The 22,221-nt window shown below is 45.7% G+C and overlaps 1 protein-coding gene and 1 long non-coding RNA gene across 3 annotated transcripts; one reads left to right on the plus strand and one right to left on the minus strand.

Annotated features, from left to right (window-relative positions):
• The first annotated feature begins 269 nt into the window (after positions 1-269).
• On the plus strand, positions 270-2,458 carry LOC111848366 (uncharacterized). Its single transcript, XR_002839286.2, has 2 exons — positions 270-420; positions 2,133-2,458. It is a non-coding gene; the product is annotated as an uncharacterized lncRNA (long non-coding RNA).
• Positions 2,459-7,800: 5,342 nt separating this feature from the next.
• valopb (vertebrate ancient long opsin b) lies at positions 7,801-12,376 on the minus strand. Of its 2 annotated transcripts, none has more exons than XM_023820480.2 (5): positions 11,830-12,376; positions 10,581-10,791; positions 10,241-10,358; positions 9,385-9,624; positions 7,801-8,879 (listed from the first exon to the last, which is right to left on the minus strand). In XM_023820480.2, the coding sequence occupies exons 1-5, from the start codon at positions 12,182-12,184 to the stop codon at positions 8,643-8,645; spliced, it is 1,161 nt and encodes a 386-aa protein (XP_023676248.2). In that variant the 5' UTR covers positions 12,185-12,376; the 3' UTR covers positions 7,801-8,642. The 2 variants fall into 2 exon arrangements, with proteins under 2 accessions (XP_023676248.2, XP_023676247.2); XM_023820479.2 differs by having other exon boundaries at positions 11,758-12,376.
• Between the last annotated feature and the right edge of the window lie 9,845 nt (positions 12,377-22,221).

The following is a 22,221-nucleotide window of genomic DNA, read 5'->3' on the forward strand; positions in this document are numbered from 1 at the left end:
TAAATGATGTAATGATAAGCATCGCCGTATAATCTAGATAAATGCCTAGGGCGACTGTGTTGTGAAAGGCAATATATATATATAAATAAACACGGTTCTATGTTATCTTAAAGCGGTTGTGCACACGGCGCTGCATATCTGCACATCTCTCCGTGAGAATTCCAGCCCTGAAAAGCGCAGCTCTCCGCAGACTAAGAGCCGGATCGGGGCTCCGCGGGGCGCCTCGGACCCCGGCCGCTTTGTCAGCAGCGTGCCGCCGCACCGCCTTTTGCGCACTGATGCCCGAGGCGTCCTCGGTGGACCTTGGCGCGCCTCAGACAGCTGGCGAAGCTGCCGGGGAACCGAGATGGCTGCCTGCACCATGCCAGGCTGGGTGCCTTCGGAGATCTGAATTAGCGCCAGATCAGCTCAGAAATAACGGTATTCGCAGTAAACCGCTCGGCGGCGCATTTTCCTTTATGCCCCTTGTTGGCTTATAAAGGTGTCGTAATGAAGGACAGAATATAACGGCTGTCAGTAGCTGCTGAAACATAATACCGGTCGGACAGAGTGACATAATTTACACGCTGAGGCGCTGAGGTCTGACAAATTACAGATCACAATTAATTTTTTTCACGATCGTAGCTAATGTTGTTTTCTTGACACCACAAGTAATTTTCTTGAGAGCACAATATAACAAAAGTTATCTCAAGAAAACAAAAGTTATAATTAGGCATAAAAAGCATCTGCAAGAGCGAGAGGGAAGCGGAATCCACTGAAAATGCCGCGGTTAATGCAATTCAATCTGATTCAAAATTTCAAGCCCTGAATGCAAGTTTTTTTTATGGATTTTTGTAGCATCAGCATTTAAGGAATTATTACTTTAAAAAGTAACAGCAGCAGTTAAACTGTATTTCACAATATTAGGGTTAAACTCTGCAATTAATTCACGATCCGCATCCATGTCACACCATGAGGGGGTCAGGTATGATCTGTTACACCACGACTAAGTATGTTACAGTATGTTATCTGAGGCCACTTTTACATGTCATTCCCCCATCCATCCACCACAGAAGGCAGAGGCATGACAACATTATCATGTTTCTATGTTGATAGGCTTTGTTTTCATATATTGATTTGTTCTTCCACTATTGGTTTTTCTCAAAAATCACACAAGGTATCATGGGAACTAGGAGAAATGCATTGGATCAAATTGGATGAAAAATAAAATAAGCTTTAGAGCCGCTGACACGCTTGCGCCATGCAGCGAGGCATTGTGGGATTGGCGTCCCTTAACAAGGAGAATGCTGATTCCAGCAGCTCACGGCTTTTGAAGTCGTCTCGCTGTGGCTAAAATAGTAATGGCAGTGTTCCCTCAGCAAGGCTGCACTCCAGCTAACTTACAGTTAACATTTTAAATGTCACTTTTTCTTGTTTTCTGTGGCTCCATAGACCTTTCACAGTTTCAATCCCCACACTATGTTTCACTCCTTGTACATTGCTCCCTTGTGCATTTTTATTCATAAGACTCACACCTTATCACACCTTTTTATCACAATAGCATCTAAGATTTACTGAGTGAAAAAGATAATTTCTCCACAAGTCATCACTGTTACATTTTAGGATGTACTATTGCAGAATCTCGGAAATCAGTCCTACATGCGAAATATCTGAGAGACTGGGTGCTCAGTGAGACCTCTGTGAGTCTGAACTGCGATGACACTCTGACTTGGAGAGATAGGCAGTGCTCAGTGCCAGTGTTCCACCCGGATGGCGTGTTGGGTCTGGTACACATGTATGGCTCACAGGGCACTGCTGACTGTTTGCACACTGTAACTTCCACCTCGGAAATGTCTGCTCAAGGGTTTTGCAGCTTCTTCTGGCTCATTTCCATCCTGACGTTTCACGCAGGCTGACCTGATGTTCAGTGATGCTGGGTCAGGAGATTGCATGTAAAGCAGCACATAAGAGTAACCAGTGTTGGGGGTGGGGGGGTCAGACATGAATCTTTTTGTGTGTGGCTGTACGTTTTAAGCTTGCCCAGGAAGTGGGTGTGATTTTAGTGCCCTCTAGCAGTGGACCAATCAGCAGTCTCCATCACTATCACCTGTTCTTGGGAACCAGATTAAACCGCTGCATGTCCTTCTTTTCAGCATTGCCATTTAAGACGCTGAGGACTGAGTGATATCACAGCAGTGAAGAATGAAATGAAGCCCCTGTCAGAAATCGCTGTCACTCTGCGTAAAAACACTCAGACCTGAACTCCTGTCAGCTGTCGGGCTTCACAGAAACTGCAGCTCCTGCTTCCCATTCTCAATGGCAACCGTCAAGCCCTTACCAGTAGAGTCTGGAGCGATTACTGGTGAATGGTTAGAGTTTTCTCCGTATATTGATTTTTGGAGCAGCTAGGTCTAGTTGTTTGTGTATGCCTAAGAAGATGGACCCTTGCTCTAAAATACATTAAATCCATTAAAAATCATTAGGAAGTCCAAGTGCATTGCAACACTTTGGTATTGTTCTGCTAAATAATGCCGTACTTTTAAAATGGGCGTCATGAAGGGCTTACAGTCATACTAAATACTGCATGTCACACTATGTAGGTGCGATGCTTGAGTAAGTTGAGTTAATCTTAACCTCATTGCCTTGTAGATCCTGTGTGCTGTAGAACCTCATTGCCATGTAGGTCCTTTGTGTGCTGCAGAACCTCATTGACTTGTAGATCCTGTGCGCTGTAGAACCACATTGTCATGTAGATCCTCAGTGTGCTGTAGCACCTCATTGCCTTGTAGATCCTCAGTGTGCTGTAGAACCTCATTGCCATGTAGATCCTCAGTGTGCTGTAGAACCTCATTGCCTTGTAGATCCTGTGTGCTGTAGAACCACATTGCCATGTAGATCCTCAGTGTGCTGTAGCACCTCATTGCCTTGTAGATCCTCAGTGTGCTGTAGAACCTCATTGCCATGTAGATCCTCAGTGTGCTGTAGAACCTCATTGCCTTGTAGATCCTGTGTGCTGTAGAACCTCATTGCCATGTAGATCCTCAGTAGACATTAGAATTTTAGTGTTGAGTTAAACCTTGTCGCAGTGTTGATCCTGAGTCTGCAGTTGAACCTCATTATGTTGTCCTGAAGACCCTTAATGTACAGTACATTCATTGTTCTGTAAAACCTTGGCATGCTGTTGAGGGGGAACAAAGCCAGGAGGCTGTTTTCAACACTATCTGGCAACACTGTCTAGCCACAGAATGCATTTAAAATGCAGGACTGCTGCATGCATACTAACAGGCAGCTCTACATTTCAAAGGCCCGGCTGCAGTATCTACTGATTAGTAAAATCCACATTGACCTCACATGACATGTCTTCCCTTATCTGCGGCCATTTCAGACTCACTCTATCAGAGAGTTTAACACCACAAGCTTCACATTTAGCTAATCGGTTTAAATGTGCCCCCCCCCCCTGCTCCCTGCTCTGAATATTCAGTTTTAAGGGTGGGGCTTCCCTCCTTTTCTCCTCACTGCTCCCTCACACTCCTCTTTCACCTACATTTAATTATAATTTATATTGCTCTGTGTAAAGCTCATTGGATAGGTAACAGCTGTAGTGGTCTATAAAGACCTGCAGCTGTGGTCTATATTGATTAACTGAGTATTTGTAACATTTGAACAATTTTGTTGAGATTCAACAATTCAGCTGTTTCGCTGTCTGTGGATGTACATACAGGATATAGAGTATATGTAATGATTCATAAACATACCTACTGTACATATTACTAGAATAATAGAATTTGACTATTCACTCAGCTGATATTATATGAACTGTTGACTCTTAACTAATAAGTTGGTGAAATGTCACAAATACTCTGTATCCCTTTGCAGGCGGACTATCCAAATAAAGTATTACCACAAAATATTTTGAATTATAACAGTATGCAAAGAAATGTTTTAGTGTTAAAGAAGAGACTAAATGTGGAGGAACAATGACGCCTACTGTCAGTAAGTCCTCACTACACTATATTTTATTTAATTAATATTTAATATTATATTTTAATTAATATTTTAATCCTTTTTGGCATGATAATTTGATATATCTAAGCTATAATATTCCTCAAACATATTCAACCCCCATCAATAAATTGATCTTTGTATTAAAATTATTAAGATGTGCCCCCCCCCCCCCCCCATTGCGTACACGAGGAGAATGACGCTGAGATTGAAGGCAGCATTTAGGCCCTGCATACACTGTTTGTAGAACAGTATGTTGTTGCTGTCATTTGTGAGTCTAAGTAGTGAGTGTAAAATTCAAGGTTAGAGCTGGGTGGACATAGAGAACATTGTAAAATCCTGAGGGCATCACATGGCTCTTGTACAATAATGAGGGTCTCCAGAAGGTGGTGCTACATCTCCTGAACGTCATGAGGCGAGAGGCGCTTTTGCTCCTCTTCCTGCTCAAGGCTGGTTCTCCAGTCTGTCTGCCACCCTGACAAGCCCATGGACCTTCGGATGGTCCGGATCCTGATGGCTGAAGGTCAAGGAGCACATTAGAAGGGAACAGAATGATAATAATTCAGATTAGATTATTCAGATTTTTCTGCAATCTTGCTCTGGTCCAGTGTGTCACCTTTGAAGTAAAGCTGGCCTGAGGTGAAAGGTCGTATTCAAGCATGGAGGATGGAGCAGATGCAGGTTTCATTTCACTGTTTCCATCGAGACGTCATAGAGGCATCTACAGGCTCATTTTCACTCCATTATTGCTCACTTAGCCCAAGGATGTGGAATTATACATCACTACAGCTTTTTTTCTTTTTTTTTTTTAACCGATTTTAAATTTATACTATCTATATTTAGCCACAATGACTGGTCTGATTGCTGTAACTGTAAAATGTTAAAGCACAGCTTCCTGTACTGTGATAAAAAAAGGCTTCCATACTGACAGTGACTCACTACTGTGACCCCAATAATGGAGCGCTCCTCAGTGACTCACTGCTGTGACCCTAATGATGGGGTGTTCCTCTGTGACTCACTATTGTGACCCTAATGATGGGGCGTTCCTCAGTGAATCACTGCTGTGACCCTAATGATGGGGCGTTCCTCAGTGAATCACTGCTGTGACCCTAATGATGGGGCGTTCCTAAATGACTCACTGCTGTGACCCTAATGATGGGGCGTTCCTAAATGACTCACTGCTGTGACCCTAATGATGGGGCGTTCCTAAATGACTCACTGCTGTGACCCTAATGATGGGGCGTTCCTCAGTGAATCACTGCTGTGACCCTAATGATGGGGCGTTCCTCAGTGACTCATTGCTGTGACCCTAATGATGGGGCGTTCCTAAATGACTCACTGCTGTGACCCTAATGATGGGGCGTTCCTAAATGACTCACTGCTGTGACCCTAATGATGGGGCGTTCCTAAATGACTCACTGCTGTGACCCTAATGATGGGGCGTTCCTCAGTGAATCACTGCTGTGACCCTAATGATGGGGCGTTCCTAAATGACTCACTGCTGTGACCCTAATGATGGGGCGTTCCTAAATGACTCACTGCTGTGACCCTAATGATGGGGCGTTCCTAAATGACTCACTGCTGTGACCCTAATGATGGGGCGTTCCTAAATGACTCACTGCTGTGACCCTAATGATGGGGCGTTCCTAAATGACTCACTGCTGTGACCCTAATGATGGGACGTTCCTCAGTGACTCACTGCTGTGACCCTAATGATGGGGCGTTCCTAAATGACTCACTGCTGTGACCCTAATGATGGGGCGTTCCTAAATGACTCACTGCTGTGACCCTAATGATGGGGCGTTCCTAAATGACTCACTGCTGTGACCCTAATGATGAGGCGTTCCTAAATGACTCACTGCTGTGACCCTAATGATGGGGCGTTCCTAAATGACTCACTGCTGTGACCCTAATGATGGGGCGTTCCTAAATGACTCACTGCTGTGATCCTAATGATGGGGCGTTCCTCGGTGACTCATTGCTGTGACCCTAATGATGGGGCGTTCCTAAATGACTCACTGCTGTGACCCTAATGATGGGGCGTTCCTAAATGACTCACTGCTGTGACCCTAATGATGGGGCGTTCCTAAATGACTCACTGCTGTGACCCTAATGATGGGGCGTTCCTAAATGACTCACTGCTGTGACCCTAATGATGAGGCATTCCTAAATGACTCACTGCTGTGACCCTAATGATGGGGCGTTCCTAAATGACTCACTGCTGTGACCCTAATGATGGGGCGTTCCTAAATGACTCACTGCTGTGACCCTAATGATGAGGCGTTCCTAAATGACTCACTGCTGTGACCCTAATGATGAGGCATTCCTAAATGACTCACTGCTGTGACCCTAATGATGGGGCGTTCCTAAATGACTCACTGCTGTGACCCTAATGATGGGGCGTTCCTCAGTGACTCACTGCTGTGACCCTAATGATGGGGCGTTCCTAAATGACTCACTGCTGTGACTCTAATGATGGGGCATTCCTAAATGACTCACTGCTGTGACCCTAATGATGGGGTGTTCCTCAGTGACTCACTGCTGTGACCCTGATGATGAGGCGTTCCTAAATGACTCACTGCTGTGACCCTAATGATGGGGCGTTCCTAAATTACTCACTGCTGTGACCCTGACCAGGCAGGTTACTATACTGACAGTTTGTGTTATATAGCACATTACCCAGTTTCACAGGTAGTTGAATAGCCTCATCAAGGCTTGTAAGGCAGGACTCCTGACCTTTTAGTCTAAGTTCTACTACGTTACCAGAACATTCTTTTAATGGTGCCACATCTAACCTAGTAAAGATCCAGCAACGATCTTCAGCTGAAGTCAGTATAATGACACAATATTAAATGTGCTAAACATTCAAATCTTTCATATAAATATAAGATATTGATCTGTAAATATGACAGTTTGGTATGTTTCGTGATGCTGCTCCTCGCCGAAGCTGGCTAAAGATAAAGCAAACCACTGACCTCTGACAGTGTTGAATGAGCACAGGACTTGGCCTGCGACTCCATGCATGCCAATGCAGCCGATTGCGTATAGGAGCCAGACCTACTGCAGTATTAATGCACTGACAAATGCGAGCCCACAGGCCATGCGGCAGCTTCTCATGCGCAGCTGGTACGGTGCCCCGCATCGCTTCTGCATTTCATGCTATGGACAGATTTTCCAAGCTGGACACAGAGGAATGTGATGATGTTTGGGACAACATAGAGAATCAGAAAGAGCACAACAACATCTGCGAGGGAAAAGCCCGTCCTGGCAGGAATGCCCTCTGCCCAAGGCCGTGTGACAAGGATCATGGGCTCATTAATACCGTCAGTGCTGGCTACACATTCAAGGCTTTGAATGGGATTATTCCCTAACTGAGCCACAGTATTTCATGCTGTTTGTTGTTTCGAGCTGCGACACCTGCAGATTCACCGAGGTGCCAAGATAAAGATGCTGTCAGGATTAACTGAGCCAGCTGCGATGCCTCCTCTTTGCCTTGTACACTCACTCCATCTCACTACTGAATCTGTCTTTTCTGATGAATCTGTTTACTCGAAAATTAATCACTCAGTATGCCCTCTTTAAAGTGATGTTTTTGCCAATATTTCCTCAAATTATCCTAGAGCCATATACCACAGTTGTTTAAATGTTAAGCTTGTGTTAAATGGGTTGTGAGAAATCTGTATTTAATAACTGATTATCCAGTTATGTCATGGTGCTTCAGAGCCTGTGCTGATCAGGATGTTAAACTCTTCCACTTATTCAACGCAAGCATGCAGGAAATATTAATCTGCTTTTTAGAAGTGATTTTTATTTCCAAGAAATTTCACCCTGCTGTGAATTTAGCACGACGATTCATTAGGGGGCCGAGAGTGACAGACACACCGAAGAAATCAGACAAGTCAAGGAACATTCTGAAACATACAACAAATAAACACCAGGCCGCAGATATGCAATACAGGCAGACAAGACTATACAATGAAAGACGAGAAGAATACAGGTCTTTAAAGTAAGTAAATCACAGTTACAAACTTACAGTTACAAAACTCATGTTAGGTTGCCAAGTGAAAGTACAGGTCAGCTTTAAAAGCAGTATCACAGTCAGCACATGACAGAGCTCCTAAAAGGCCTAGTGGCTGGCATTGGAATTACAGGTTGCAGATTATTATCACAGGAAACGGTTTCAAAAAACTCGACAGAAAGTGCCAAACACAGACAAATTGCATGAGCAAAGAGCAACAGTGGTCTCAAGTCGAGTGGTCATCGACAGGGATAGACGGACACTTAATGGGAGAGTTTCAGCATAGCATTACTCACAAAGTAAAGCGTAAAGTAAATCGTACAATCAGAGACACAGCAGAGCGGACAGCTTCATCACTCACAGAACAAGGTTTTCCAATGGCTTCTTCCCCGCCACAGTCAGACTGATGGCAAAACAAAACAAATGAACATGTAAAATAATAACCCTACACTACCTCACTTCACTGGTCATGTGTAACTTGGGCAGGTCATATGATGAGGATGACAGGAGTGAGCTGCTAAAAATGGCTGTGCACATGGCTATCGATGGAAATGAAAAGCCGAACAGCAAATGAGCGTGCGTGTCTGATAGGGCGTCTTCTTCGGTGACTGGCTTCAAGTCGCTGCTGGGATGGACCTCCATCCTACACAGGACATATTCTGCTGTCGAGGCCCGACTGGGAGGTGCTGCTGCTGCCCTCGCTCCGCTCCTCCTCGGGCCTCCTCCCCCCGCTGCCAGATATCGGGATCCGCGCTGTGATGGTGGACATTTCGCCCAGTTTGCTTTCTGCCGTGCCAGCTGCTTGATCTGAAGTGGGGTTCAAGTGCGTTTCGAGGGCAGCGCTGTTGCCCTTGAAGAGCTGGAGCAGACATTTTCTGAACTAAAGAAAGCGATGTGTCAGATAGCAACAGAACCTCTTAAGTCAGCTAAACAGATCATTAAACTGCAATATCCTCCCTCACTACTCCACAGCATACTTTACAGTACAGTACTCTGTCCTCTATGCTACAGTTACTTTTTAGGGCATTCCTACAGTACTACACAGCATACTTTCCAGATCGGTTTACAGCAATCTGTCCTCCATACTGCAGTCTATACTCTTTAGGGCATTCCTACAGTACTCCACAGCATACTTTACAGTACAGTTTACAGTACTCTGTCCTCTATGCTACAGTTACTCTTTAGGGCATTCCTACAGTACTACACAGCATACTTTACAGATCGGTTTACAGCAATCTGTCCTCTATACTACAGTCTATACTCTGTAGGGCATTCCTACAGTACTTCACAGCATACTCTACAGTAAGGTTTACAGTATTTTCTCTATGCTGCAGTTACTCTTGTGAGCAGCCCATCAGTACGCCACAGTGTAACTTCACGGTTACCTGCTTGTTCATGAAGACATAAATGATGGGGTTGTAGACTGTAGCGGTCTTGGAGAAGAAGGCAGGAACAGCAGCCAGGCGTGGGTCCAGGTGGATGCTGGGACATGCTGTGACAACAATGGAGAACGCAGCATACGGAGTCCAACCCACCATGAAGGCAGCGATCATGACGATGACCATGCGGGCCACCTCACGGTCAGGCTTCCGCACGTTTCCTAGCCTCTCGTGTGTGTTTGACACCTGAGGAACAAGGCCGCACATGCCATACACATGCCATACACATGCCATACACATGCCATACACTTATGTGTTGTGTCCATGTAGAAGCTCCAGGGAAGAGCCCTGACTCTGCTACCAGAAGGACTTTATCAATGAAATAATCATCTCCTCCAAAAGAGGTTCTGCTATGCTTGCCGCTCTCCTCCTGTCTCTGCCCAGTTGGTCAGGTTCCCAAATAGCTGGGGAACCCTCTGGGAGGCATTGATTACCAGGAGGTCCCTTAGAACCTCGATGGATGGGGTGCTTCAACTAGCACTTTACAGCCTCCCCGCTGCTCCCCCGGCAACCTTCACAGCCCGATCTCCTCGCACCGCAGGAGAAGATGACTCCCCATACGCTTAAGTCAGTAAACTGAAGATATCTGTTTTGGTCTCATTCTGGTTTTCAGTCCCACATGATCCCAAAGATCTGTCACCTTTCAGGCCTGTGCTGGATGTTGCAACACTGTTGCCGATTTTTCTCTCTGCAGATTTAAGTATTCGCCAATGTTCTAGTCAACCGCAGCAGTGTCCCGTGACTTTTGATAGGACAGGTTATAAAAATGGTGTCACTAAGAGAACATGGAGAGAAGGCTCACCCTCCTCAGCTTCTGCATGAGTCGGCCATATGAGCCGATGATGACGCCCACAGGCAGAATGAAGCAGGTGGTGAAGAAGGTGATGATGTAGGTGTGGTCAGAATACTCTGTGGAATACCTGGAGACAGGAAGAAAAGGGCACAACCCACACTTACCCAGAATGCAAATGGACAAAATCCAAAGAATGCAAAGACCTTTTTGTTTACAGCTCCATTTGCTTCAAAATGCTAAAAGTATCAAAACATTTTTGTTTGTGTATCACTTTCCATCTCTTTTGAGTTTTGGTGTTTTGGCATTAAAGGCCAGGGCCAATGGCCGTGTGTGCATACTGCCCCCTCACCAATTAGGCTCGCAGGTGGTGCCAATTTTGCTGACGGTGTAGCTGCTCCAGCCGAACAGGGGGGGTATGGTCCAGATGAAGGAGAAGGTCCAGACGAACAGCAGACCCATGGCAGCATGCCTGTTGTCCAAGCGTACGTCCTTCAGCGGACGGCAGATAACAAAGTAACGTTCAAAGGCGAGGACGGCCAAGGACCAGAGCGCCACAATGCCTGCAGAAAGGGGAAAGGGCACAGTCACCCCCACGCTGGGGCGTACCAAGCACACTGGGGGCAGACAGGGCACAGTCACCCCTATGCTGGGGCGTACCAAGCACACTGGGGGCAGACAGGGCACAGTCACCCCCACGCTGGGGCGTACCAAGCACACTGGGGGTAGACAGGGCACAGACACCCCCACGCTGGGGCGTACCAAGCACACTGGGGGCAGACAGGGCACAGTCACCCCTATGCTGGGGCGTACCAAGCACACTGGGGGCAGACAGGGCACAGTCACCCCCACGCTGGGGCGTACCAAGCACACTGGGGGCAGACAGGGCACAGTCACCCCCATGGTGGGGTGTGCCAAGCACACTGGGGGCAGACAGGGCACAGTCACCCCCACGCTGGGGCGTACCAAGCACACTGGGGGCAGACAGGGCACAGTCACCCCCATGCTATCAGAAATTTGATATCAGAAATTGTCATTTTAAACAGTTCAAATTCCATCTCCCATTGAAATGAATGAGAAAGACGTCTTGAATCTCACTAGCTAAAATCGAATTTTTGATATCAAGAATTGGCACTATAATTATAGCTGAATTTCTGATATCAGGAATTTACATTTAACTAGTTAGTACGGAATCTGTGGTATCCTCTAGTGACGAATTAAAGCTAAACGACTTGCCATAGCCTCTCGCGTTTAACACGCTGCCCGTCGAGTCCATCTTTACATTAGTTCTGTTTTTAAAGTAGATATAAACATAGCTTTAAAGTGTAATATACATCACTGACAACCAGCAATGGTTACAGTATAAATATCAATGAAATACGCATGATTATGTCATTTGTTCTTTACGTTTAATGATTTTAATCGGCTGTTCACCGGTTGTTGTAAAACATATTTAAAACATATTTACTATACAAGTAATGCAATCATATTTATCCGATGTGTATGCCTAAACGACATGTTTCACTTACCACGCTGAATATGTCTATGCCGTACGCCCAGCCTGACGAAGTCGGAAGCGGTACAGTTAGTGCCGTACTCACCGAAAAAAGTGACAGCGAAGCCCTCCAGCACGCAAGCCCACCCGCCCAGGAAGAAGTAGCCGCTGGCGTTGGTCAGGAAGCTGATGGTCCCCCCGATGAGGGAGACGAGGAAATCCGCCACGGCCAGATTGACGATAATGTAATTTAGCGGCTGGCGCAGCTGCTTGAACCTGAAGGTGACCAGCATGACGGTGAAGTTCTCGGTCAGAGACAGGGATGTCACGGTGAACATCAGGCAGGCCAGGAGGGTGTAATTCCAGGGCGAGATGGAGCCGAGCGGACCGGAGAAGGGGTCCGGCGGCTGCGGGGCTTCAGTGCGCGAAATCCCGTTAACGGATGTCACGAAGGGATCCATCACTGAGAACTTAACGGAGCCTTACTGAAGTCTCATTAAAGTTAGTCTCACCTAGATCACTAGACTAAAAACAAACATGAACTTGCGAGGAAGACCGTTTCGGCATGATGTCGGTTCTGCATTGATTATAATGTTTTAACATTAATTTATTAGCTCAGTTCTAAAATGTGTTGACTGTAGGCCGATTTAAAATTAATTTGAAATTTATTTCAAATTAAAATTAATGTGATAAATATTACATCCCGCTAATTAAAAGCGTTTAATGACTAAACTTTTTTTTTTGTTCAGTGCTGTGGGTTTGCGCAGCTCCGTGCGCCTCTGCCGCGCGCCGCTTTGCCTCCCTGCCCCTTTATATAATGATCCGCGTAGCCGCGAGGCGCAGTGTCATTAATGCGCATTGCTGCAGGCACGTTTTTGTTTTGATTTTGTCGGCCTTTCTTTGCATTTTGTTTATGTATCGTTACGAAAAAATACCACCGCATGTATCTAACCGCACATATATTAAAATAAAAAGGTTATAATTATCCGCAGGAACAACCCAGGACCAGGTGCTAATTAGGCACATCCCTACGGATGACACTGCAGGTGAGACCCGCTGGGCCAGCTACTTTGAGCAGCAGTTTAAAGCTGATCCTCTGGCTTGGATGCTGGACATCTCTGGGTCCACAGTCCACCCAGTCTCACTGAGATTGCTCAGGTGGTGAATCAGCTGGGGGCAGGGAAGGCCGCAGGGATCTGTGGTATCCGGGGTGAACTTCTCCAGGCTGGTGGTAAGTCTGTCCTCCTGACATTGCAGGCAATATTTACTGTCAACTTACTGGAGAATGGGACTTGTGGTCCCTATCTGGAACGGGAAGGGTGATCACCTGGATTGTGGCAATTACAAGAGGGATACCACTGCTCTCGCAGTGCTGGGTGAGGTCCTTGCTAGGGTCATCCTTAACAGGGTTCGTTATCACTAAGAAGTCCACCATGGACCGTGAGGGTTCTCACCGAGAGCGAACATGAATATCGGCAGACAAAGGGGGCAGCATTTGTCAATTTCTGTGCAGCTTTGACTCAGTTGATCGAGTTTCCTGTGGGACGTCCTGAGACTTGCTGGGATCCCCCCCGATGTTGCTGGACCTCATGGCCGGCCTGTGCACTACTACTGTGAGTGGAGTGGAAGCAGAACCTCTGCGCTCTTCGCTGTGGATTCCGGGGTTCCTCAGGGGTCTGTTCTTGTTCCGACTCTAATTCTAATTGATGCTTTTTAATAATTGAGTAATCACGTTTAATCGAGGAATCATGACAGATCTATATAGCATAGAGAGGTATGCACATAACCAGAGGTGTTTGGCAGTGTACTGTGTCAGCAGTAGAATTTAAGTCATATGCTAATTTTCCATTTTATACTAGTGCTGTGACAACATCGCATGTCATCCAGCCACTAAAAGCAGAGGTCAATGAGTTGACAGAAAAGTATGGCAGTTCTTTGGCTTGTCAGGTACCCCCCCCCCCCGGTGGGTAACAAGCACTCATGACCCTGGGTGAATTTTACCCTCCTCTCCCACCAATGAGACAAACTGTCTGGATGCATGTGAAGAGAAACTTATATCCGTCCAGGTGAAACGGCAGAACCGGCGTGACTGTGAACAGTATCCATCTGCGTGCAAATCTGCCTCCACTGTTCTGCGTAGTTCAGGTAGGTTTGTAGAAGCAAGAAGGGAACTTGAAGCCAACAGGACACCCAAAGTGTCGCAGTCAAACATGCGAAGGTAAATTTCAGTGCGGATCACCCTGTAGTTTTATATTCAGATTGACAAGCTCATCTCTGCCTAGTTTTCAGCTGCATTCAACCTCAAATGTCATGTGAACCGCACATTAAATCATGAAATGATTCTATGTTCTCTGCCAGAATTCCTTTGGTTTTTAAGCACATGGTCTGCTGGAGACCTGCAGCGTCTCCTTTGATGTCTTTTCCTAATTTCACACATCAGGAATGTTAAAGGGCATCAGTCAGAACTGATAAAATGTGAATGAGTAAAAATGTCTTCGATGAGAACTTGATGGTCATCTGTCCTTCCGGTCAAATGCACAAGATTATAAAAGGCACACAGGTAGACGAGGCACAGCACGTCCGGCAACGAGGTGGATGTACATAAAGTGAAATTTGCATGAAGTGCATACAGGCATATTCAGTACAGGGAAAATTCCCATTTCACTTCACTTTGCACTGATGCCCCTCACTGGAGCTGTGGTGACGTCAATGTTCACATTTCGGCTCTGGAAGCTACTTCAACTCGGCCAATGGCAGTGTTTCTAGAAAGAATGTTTTTTCATTGTGCGCTCAGATATCACAGAGGCTGCACGCGTCCTGCTTCTCCCCATATTCAGGCACTTCCCCTCTCACTGTTCATTTGTTCTTTGGCTGTTTATTTGCAGCAGGTAAGAGAAATTATTTTGCTGGTGGTACACTGTAAAAAACACGATTAATTACTGGATTTATTCATGGTTACGCACATTTATGTGTCATGTGTCACGCTTTTATGCTGTTGGCAGATGTCCTTCGCTGGTTCTCAGCCGTCTGCTGGTATTACATACAGGACACAAACACAGACGTCAGACACAAAAGTGACACGCAGAAACACAGAGACATGCACCATCTGGATAGTTCTGGATCCAGTGTCTTTGTCACATACAGACATACACAGACAATTCAAGAATATAATAATGACTGTCAGGAAAATAGTGGTGCCAAAGAAGCAAACCTAGCAATCTGTGAAGCGGACTAGCAATCTGTGAAGCGGACTAGCATGCCGAGAAGAGCACAAATTCCAATGAGGGTCTAGTCGCGCCAGGGAGCGGACAGCCATAGTGCAGAGCTGCAGGGGCGGCTGAAAAGGGAAAACAGGTTACTTGTGCTGGCTCTGGGTTAGTCTGATCAGATGGTTGCTGGTTCAAATCTCAGAGTCAGCAGACTGATGTCACTTCTGGGCCCCTGAGTGAGGCCCTTAACCCCCAATTGTTCCAGGGACTGAGCCTGATGTATATCGATTGCGGTAAAACCATCTACCAAATTAGTAAAATGTAAGCTAATGCTACATGTTAGCATGAAAATAGCTGATTTGCTTTGTGAGGATCAGGTTCTCTGCTGCATGTGACCAAACCGTCCTAATAATGCCATTCTGATGAACATAACAGCTGTACCACAGGACCAGTTCTTGTTGGCTGGAATAATTTACGGCACAGATGAAAATGTCAGTGCTGCAGCTTGGTGATGAAATGAAAATGTTACACCTGAATTCACGCGCGAGCAGAACCTTTTGCGTTGGAACTCCAAACAGCCTGCCGTTGCGACACCAAAGGTCATTTGCTGCGTTTAATTACACAGGCAGCGCTGAGGTCATCCTTAGCGGGCGGCGTCTGATTGGCTCCGGCTTAATCCCCTGCCTCGGGTCCAGGCCTGGAGCGGAGTGCTGCATCGATCCTTTGAGGATGAATCCGCGATGGATGCGATTGCGGCGCATTAATGTGGCAGAGGCGATGACCTATAGTGAGCGAGGAAGCCTTGAGCTTCTGAGAATGGCGTCGGGATTACAGCCACCTTCCTCCCGACGATGACTCACCCACCCCCAGCTTCCTCTGGCCTGTTTAACATAATAAACATCAGACAGAGACACCTAACATAGCCTCCCCCCAAGGCATCAAGCCACCTCCGCCTTCTTTCATTCACAGACGCTGCCCTTATCTCCCACATGAAACATCCAGACGACGGCTCTGCAGATAGTGCAACGTTCACTGCAAGCACAGGACAATTAGCCATGTGGGCCCAGCCCCCCCGGGAGAGCGCCGAGGAGCAGAACCGGGTCTGGCACGAACGGGGTCCATCTGGGAAGAGAAGCAAGCATTTGTGGTGCATTCTGGGCTTCACTGGGCCCTCAGCACCACCAGAGAGTTCATGAGAGAGCTCTGCATCATCCTTCTTGCATTTTCATTGCGAGTGACTCCAGGCCGCAGCCCTGCTCTAATCACACAGAGTCGGTGCCATCTGCAGGGCGAGCACCAAAATGCAGTGGCCGCCCACTGGCTGCACGCTCACTGGAAGGTGACCTTTCTCCATAAGGAAACAGAAGGACTGAGCCCATGCCATGGTGTAACTCTCAAAGGGAATGAAACCAACAGGAAATGTCAGCCCCCTTTCCTGGAAGTCAGCCTATGGACAGCAGCGGGCTGTACGCAGGAGATACTCTCATAATATATGTCATACTAATGCCTGCAAGCTCCAAAACAGTCTGAAAGGACCAGCGACACATCAAAATACTCTATATCTGGAAGATGAATTGGACCACTGACATGTCAGGATGAATCATACCTGACATGTTAAAAGACTGGAAAACAAAAGGATTGCAACAAAAAATCCTTGACCAACCTGCTGATGAGCTCACGGGTCACCAGTCATAGATCACATCTAGTTCAAGAAGAACCTCAATTATTGTTATGGAATATCAAAGAGGAAGAGTGTGACAGAGCTTTGACCAGAACATGGAAATTACCCAGGAATTCTGCAGGGACCTCAGCTGTGGGCTGGAAACTCCCTGAGGAAATGTGACAGCTGGCATTACTGTGGGGAACCACCCAACGCCACATGGGTGCCTCATCTGTACCCATACCCCCCCTCCCCCCCCCCCCCCCATTAGCCTGCCCACCCCTTCAGAGAGGCATCAGAGCCATAACCGCACCCACCATGCCAAGAGGGTAAAGACAGAGGGTTAGAGTGGGAGATACTGTGACTCCACTCGATGCAAGAGTCAAGGGAGGCTCCCCTAGAGCAGGACCTCAGATAGGAGAGCAGGTCAGGAGAACATCCACATTCCCTCAAGATCCTGGAACATGGCAGCCATTGACAAATGAGCCGTCCTGTTTGCCAAGGACGAGGCTGGCAAACAGTAACAGGATGTTTGATTACATCTGGAGAGCCATGTTTAATCACATCTGCGCAGCCATGCTTAATCACATCTGCGCAGCCATGACCCACAGGCCTCTACTTTGTCTAGCTAAAGCAGGGAGCATGGACATCTTGGCACTTGTGAGTATTACGGCTGAAGCAGGGAGCATAAAGATCTTGGCACATGCAAGTATTACGGGTGAAGCAGGGAGCATAAAGATCTTGGCACATGCAAGTATTACGGGTGAAGCAGGGAGCATAAAGATCTGGCACATGCAAGTATTACGGGTGAAGCAGGGAGCATAAAGATCTTGCCACATGCAAGTATTACGGGTGAAGCAGGGAGCATAAAGATCTTGCCACATGCAAGTATTACGGGTGAAGCAGGGAGCATAAAGATCTTGCCACATGCAAGTATTACGGGTGAAGCAGGGAGCATAAAGATCTTGCCACATGCAAGTATTACGGGTGAAGCAGGGAGCATAAAGATCTTGCCACATGCAAGTATTACGGGTGAAGCAGGGAGCATAAAGATCTGGCACATGCAAGTATTACGGGTGAAGCAGGGAGCATAAAGATCTTGCCACATGCAAGTATTACGGGTGAAGCAGGGAGCATAAAGATCTTGCCACATGCAAGTATTACGGGTGAAGCAGGGAGCATAAAGATCTTGCCACATGCAAGTATTACGGCTGCCTCTTCAGTTTTTAATATTAAGACTAACCCGAAAGCTTATTTTCATTCCATAGCTTTTGAGGAGGCTTAGAAAAGTATCCATGCGCAAATGTCTGTTTGTATGCATATTTTTAATTCTATTGTTTGTAAATTATTTACTTTGTACAGCACTTTGGTCAACAAACTTGTTTCTGAGTTCTTTTTAAGGAACGTTTACTGGCTCCCTTACACATAATTCATGTAGCTACCTTGTGCTATGCAGTGATTTGTACTGTTTGACAACTCAGCCAAATCATCTGTGAGGGTGAGCATGAGTTTAAGCAAGAGAGAAGAATAGGTAAAGAAAGGGATGGGAGAAAGAGGAAAAGAAAAAGAAAGGAGATCTGCAGCTGCAAGCTAAACATACTGCTTACATATAGATAACCTAGTCTCAGCAGTGGGGCTGATTGTCATGTTTGACCTAACCACCAGAGGGAGCCTGAGTGCAATATCTGACTTGCCTGGTCCCAGACTCCAGTCACTTATTTTTGTTTAGTGCCTTTGCACATCTGCCAGATACAGCCAGTATTTCAGTTGAATGTATTTAACTACCTTTGAGTATTTTGTATTTGTATTTTGCTGGACATTAAAAAAATCATATGTAATTTGTAACAAAAGGTTGTATTTAATATATTTAAAATATTTAAAATACTTAATGAAATATCTCATTTTATTTATTTAATGTTATTTCAAGAGCCTTCGTGACCAGGCTTACAGATTCTAATTTAGCCTATCACTGTTTTTGCCTAGATGCAAGTAAATCACATGACACATCATGTTGGGCCCAGCTTTATACTTTAGAAATATCACATTACTAGATCTGTTACACATATTTTTTGTGTACGCTATCATTTTTGCATGTATTTCTGCATTCTCAAATTACAAATTACTTGTATTTTATTTAAATACATTTTCTCAAATCAGTATTTTGTATTTTGTTTTGTTACATCTGATAAGCAAGTGTTTGTAATTTGCAACAAAATTCTTTTTGATGCATTTGCCTCTTTGATAGGTGCCACCCAGGCGTGCAGCCATCTCTGTTTGGAAAGGATCGCTGAAACCCTGAGTGCGTTCAGACCATAACAGTCAATCAGAAAACCGTGTGTGTACTTTGCTGTTATGAGACTTTGGTGGCCAGTCATTCCTCAAACTGGATAAAGCTCTTTTGGCCTGTCTGAAGTTTTGTAAAAGGAGGTTTGCAGTTTAGTAAAAAAAAAAAAATGCCTAAAAAACACCAGCAATGCACCATGCAGAACCTGCATTTCGTGGTAAGTTTTGTAAACTTTGCCCCAACATCCCAGACAGGATTGGCAAGTATAAATTAAACAAAAAATCAAGAGAGAAAACTGAAGAGAAAAAGCCTCAATTTAACCGACGAAAAGCAGCCAGATATACTGGGAAGCCGATCTTCCCAAAGAAGCCAGACATAGCCTTACATCTGCAGCATCGAAGTCGCCCACTGTTATTTCTGCTCCGGGTGTTAATTACTTTAGCTACATCCTGCTATTCATTATTGTCATGGTATCCAATTTTTAAAATAGCCTTGTGAGTGCGCAGGTTAGTAGTACATTTGTGAGTGTGCACATCAGTAGCATACTAATTAACTTACTGATTCATTGATTAATGGATCTGAGGTGCATTTTAAAGAGTAACTGGATAATTTCGTTCTATAGTTAAATGGACAAAACAGGTCAAGAGGTGTTAAATATCTGCCTGTGGGTTGTCCTTTACCCACACCACGGATCAAAGGTCGGTCTTTTTGTGACGTTAGACATTAAACAGGGTCGCGTCCTTTGTGGGTGCTGCTGCCTTCGGGCTCGCATCGCCACCTAGTGGTCGCTGAATAAAGGTCGATTAAAAGAGCCCCTTCAGCAAGCACGCGCAGCGGCAATCATCCAGCGAGAAGCTGCAGCTACGCGACACGTGATGCTCCAAATTACGTTGCTGTTGCTTCTCCTTAAACCTGGTGTTCACGATATAAGCATGGTGATGAATCACCGCAGAATAAATCTACAATGCTATACTTTAAAAAACTATACTAAATGATGAAATTCACTGTGCCTTATGTGCGTAAAATGCTCGATATATTTTACCAACACACGTAATAATGAATTCCTTCTAATTTTAGGGAAGATTTTAAGACTCGTTAAGTTATGGTTTTTGGTCATAGAAAGAAACCCTCACAATAGCAACCTTTGGTGTGCTGTTCTTTTATAACTGGAACGTTTGGTTTGGTTTCACACGACGGAAATTCACCGAAACAAGAAAAGGCTTTTGGGATTATTAGGATCCATTCAACAATTAATCCTCGTTTTGGGTAATCCCACAATAAACACTGTTTATATGGGCCTCCAGGTAAAATGAAATAGGTTGCGCGATTTAAGAAGCGCTTAGGCTCAGGCGGGTCCTCGTGCTTCCTAGCCGGAGGGCGAGTAAATGAAAGGCACAAGGCGGAGAAGTCATTTGGGCGCCAGGTAATGCACCGATGACCGCGATTTACTCACGTACCCCGGCGGGACCGAACCCGTACAGCCCAGAACAGAAGCGCGATCCAGCCCCTCGGCCAGCTAAATAATGCACGAAAATGGAAATATCAGGTTTCTTCACACGCTTTATAGATATCAGTGGGATGATATTCTGTTGACCTTTGAACTGAGGGTAAGTGTGATTGTTTAGTTTGTAAGGCATTAAATTGAAAGGTACCAAAACATGACAGTGACTTTGGAGCCTTGGTGAGGATCTCAGAGGTGCAAGGGAATGAATAATTTGTTAGGTTTAATACCCGTCTGTTCCTCACTGCCCCGTTAACAGGCAGTCCGGTCAGGTTCAGGTTGGGTTTCACAGAAGGCTTAGTCGAGCTTGTTCATATGCAGTAATCGCAGTCAATGTCGGGTTCAGAACAAAATCGGCTGCATCTGAAATTATGGAGGAGACACGATCCCCAACTGAGGAAGAGCATTATTAAACGTGAGGTGCCATGCACCCTTGGGTGCCCTTGTAGACCGGAGTCTGATAGCAGCTGATGTGGAAATGTGGGTCACGGCAGTGTTTTCTGCGACAGCTCCCTCTCGTGGTCTTGCACGTATGCACAAACACTGGGATGACAGTGCCAAATAGTAAAATAAGCCAATAAGATAAAATAAAAAATATAAGGTTCCGAACGCAGATCCTAGGTGGATGAATGGCAGGTAGTGGATATCCTCAGTTAACCACGCTCTGCATTGTAACAGTGTAAGACCACATGGTCTTTCGTGTCCAGCTGCACATTTTCCCCAATGAAAAAAAGACCCCCGCGTGCCTTTAGCCTTCAGTCTGCGTATGCGGGGTCTGTAAGGTGGTCACCGTCTCACCCCCGTCAAACACGTCCGTCTCCCTTTGCGAAAACAGGCCGTTTGATACCCTGGTAATTACAGCGACAGTCCACAAGATGGCAGAAATAAGACATACATTGACACTGGAACTGGGTAAAGGAAAGATTGGTCGCGTTTCGTTCAGGTTGTATGCTAATTCTAGTAGAAAATGACAGCAGACGGCAGCTTACTTGTTTTTAATGAAGAAGTCAAAAAGGTAGCCGTCTGGAGCCGCGGGCCCAGCCAGCGGGCCTCCTGAACATGCACCTGGGCTTCATCTTGGCTGATTGGCACCGTTTGGAAGCTCCGGGAAATGAGAGCACAGAGGGTGGCTTTCAGTTATTGACAGAAGATGAACAGCAGCACTGCTGCCTTCTGGGGGTGGGTGTTAAATTGCCCTCTCACAGACATAAAGCACCAGTGGATCAATGGGTACTTCCTGCACACTCCAGGGAAGTGCATGGCCACTTTTAGAACCATGTGAGGTCACCAGGTTGTAATGAGAAACTTACAGCAAAGAATCACAATTATGACATGACTTTGTTTAAAACGTTAAACCTTTCAAACTGAGCAGAGTTCATGTGCTTCATCTCATTAATGGGGTCCGTACCACAGCTTTTCTGACATTTCCTTGATTGACACCACAGCCTAAACTCATTATTCATACAATCACATGCATTCACTTTTTGCAGAAATATATACTGCCTGTCACATGCCTGGCCTGAGTCAATAGCAAACAAGACCTGAGTGGACAGGATGGTCACATGTCCACGCTGAGCCAATAGCAAACAAAATCTGGAAGTGCTTGAGTAGGCAGGATGGACATGCGTCCATTCGTGTTGACTCTTAAATTATATATCTGATGATTTTGGGGGGGAGGTGAATGAGTATCTGTGTAAAGCAATGTTCAGGATGGACATATTTGACTATGTAAGCAAATCTACACACAGCCAGAGAACAGAATGTACATGAATGTACACACATTACTCACAGAGTAATACTGCTGTGGGTGATTATTCGCTTACAAACCTCCCCAGAGTCACCAG

Source organism: Paramormyrops kingsleyae, chromosome 20 (assembly GCF_048594095.1).
Source record: "Paramormyrops kingsleyae isolate MSU_618 chromosome 20, PKINGS_0.4, whole genome shotgun sequence".
Classification (NCBI taxonomy): Eukaryota; Metazoa; Chordata; class Actinopteri; order Osteoglossiformes; family Mormyridae; genus Paramormyrops; species Paramormyrops kingsleyae.

Excerpts from the sequence above, each read along its gene's own strand:
- valopb (XM_023820479.2), bottom strand. The coding sequence starts at position 12,184 with ATGGATCCCTTCGTGACATCCGTTAACGGGATTTCGCGCACTGAAGCC. Across the intron at positions 10,359-10,580 it reads ACCACCTGCGAGCCTAATTG|GTATTCCACAGAGTATTCTG; the intron begins GTGAGGGGGCAG and ends TCCTGTCTCCAG. Across the intron at positions 9,625-10,240 it reads TCATGCAGAAGCTGAGGAGG|GTGTCAAACACACACGAGAG; the intron begins GTGAGCCTTCTC and ends CTTGTTCCTCAG.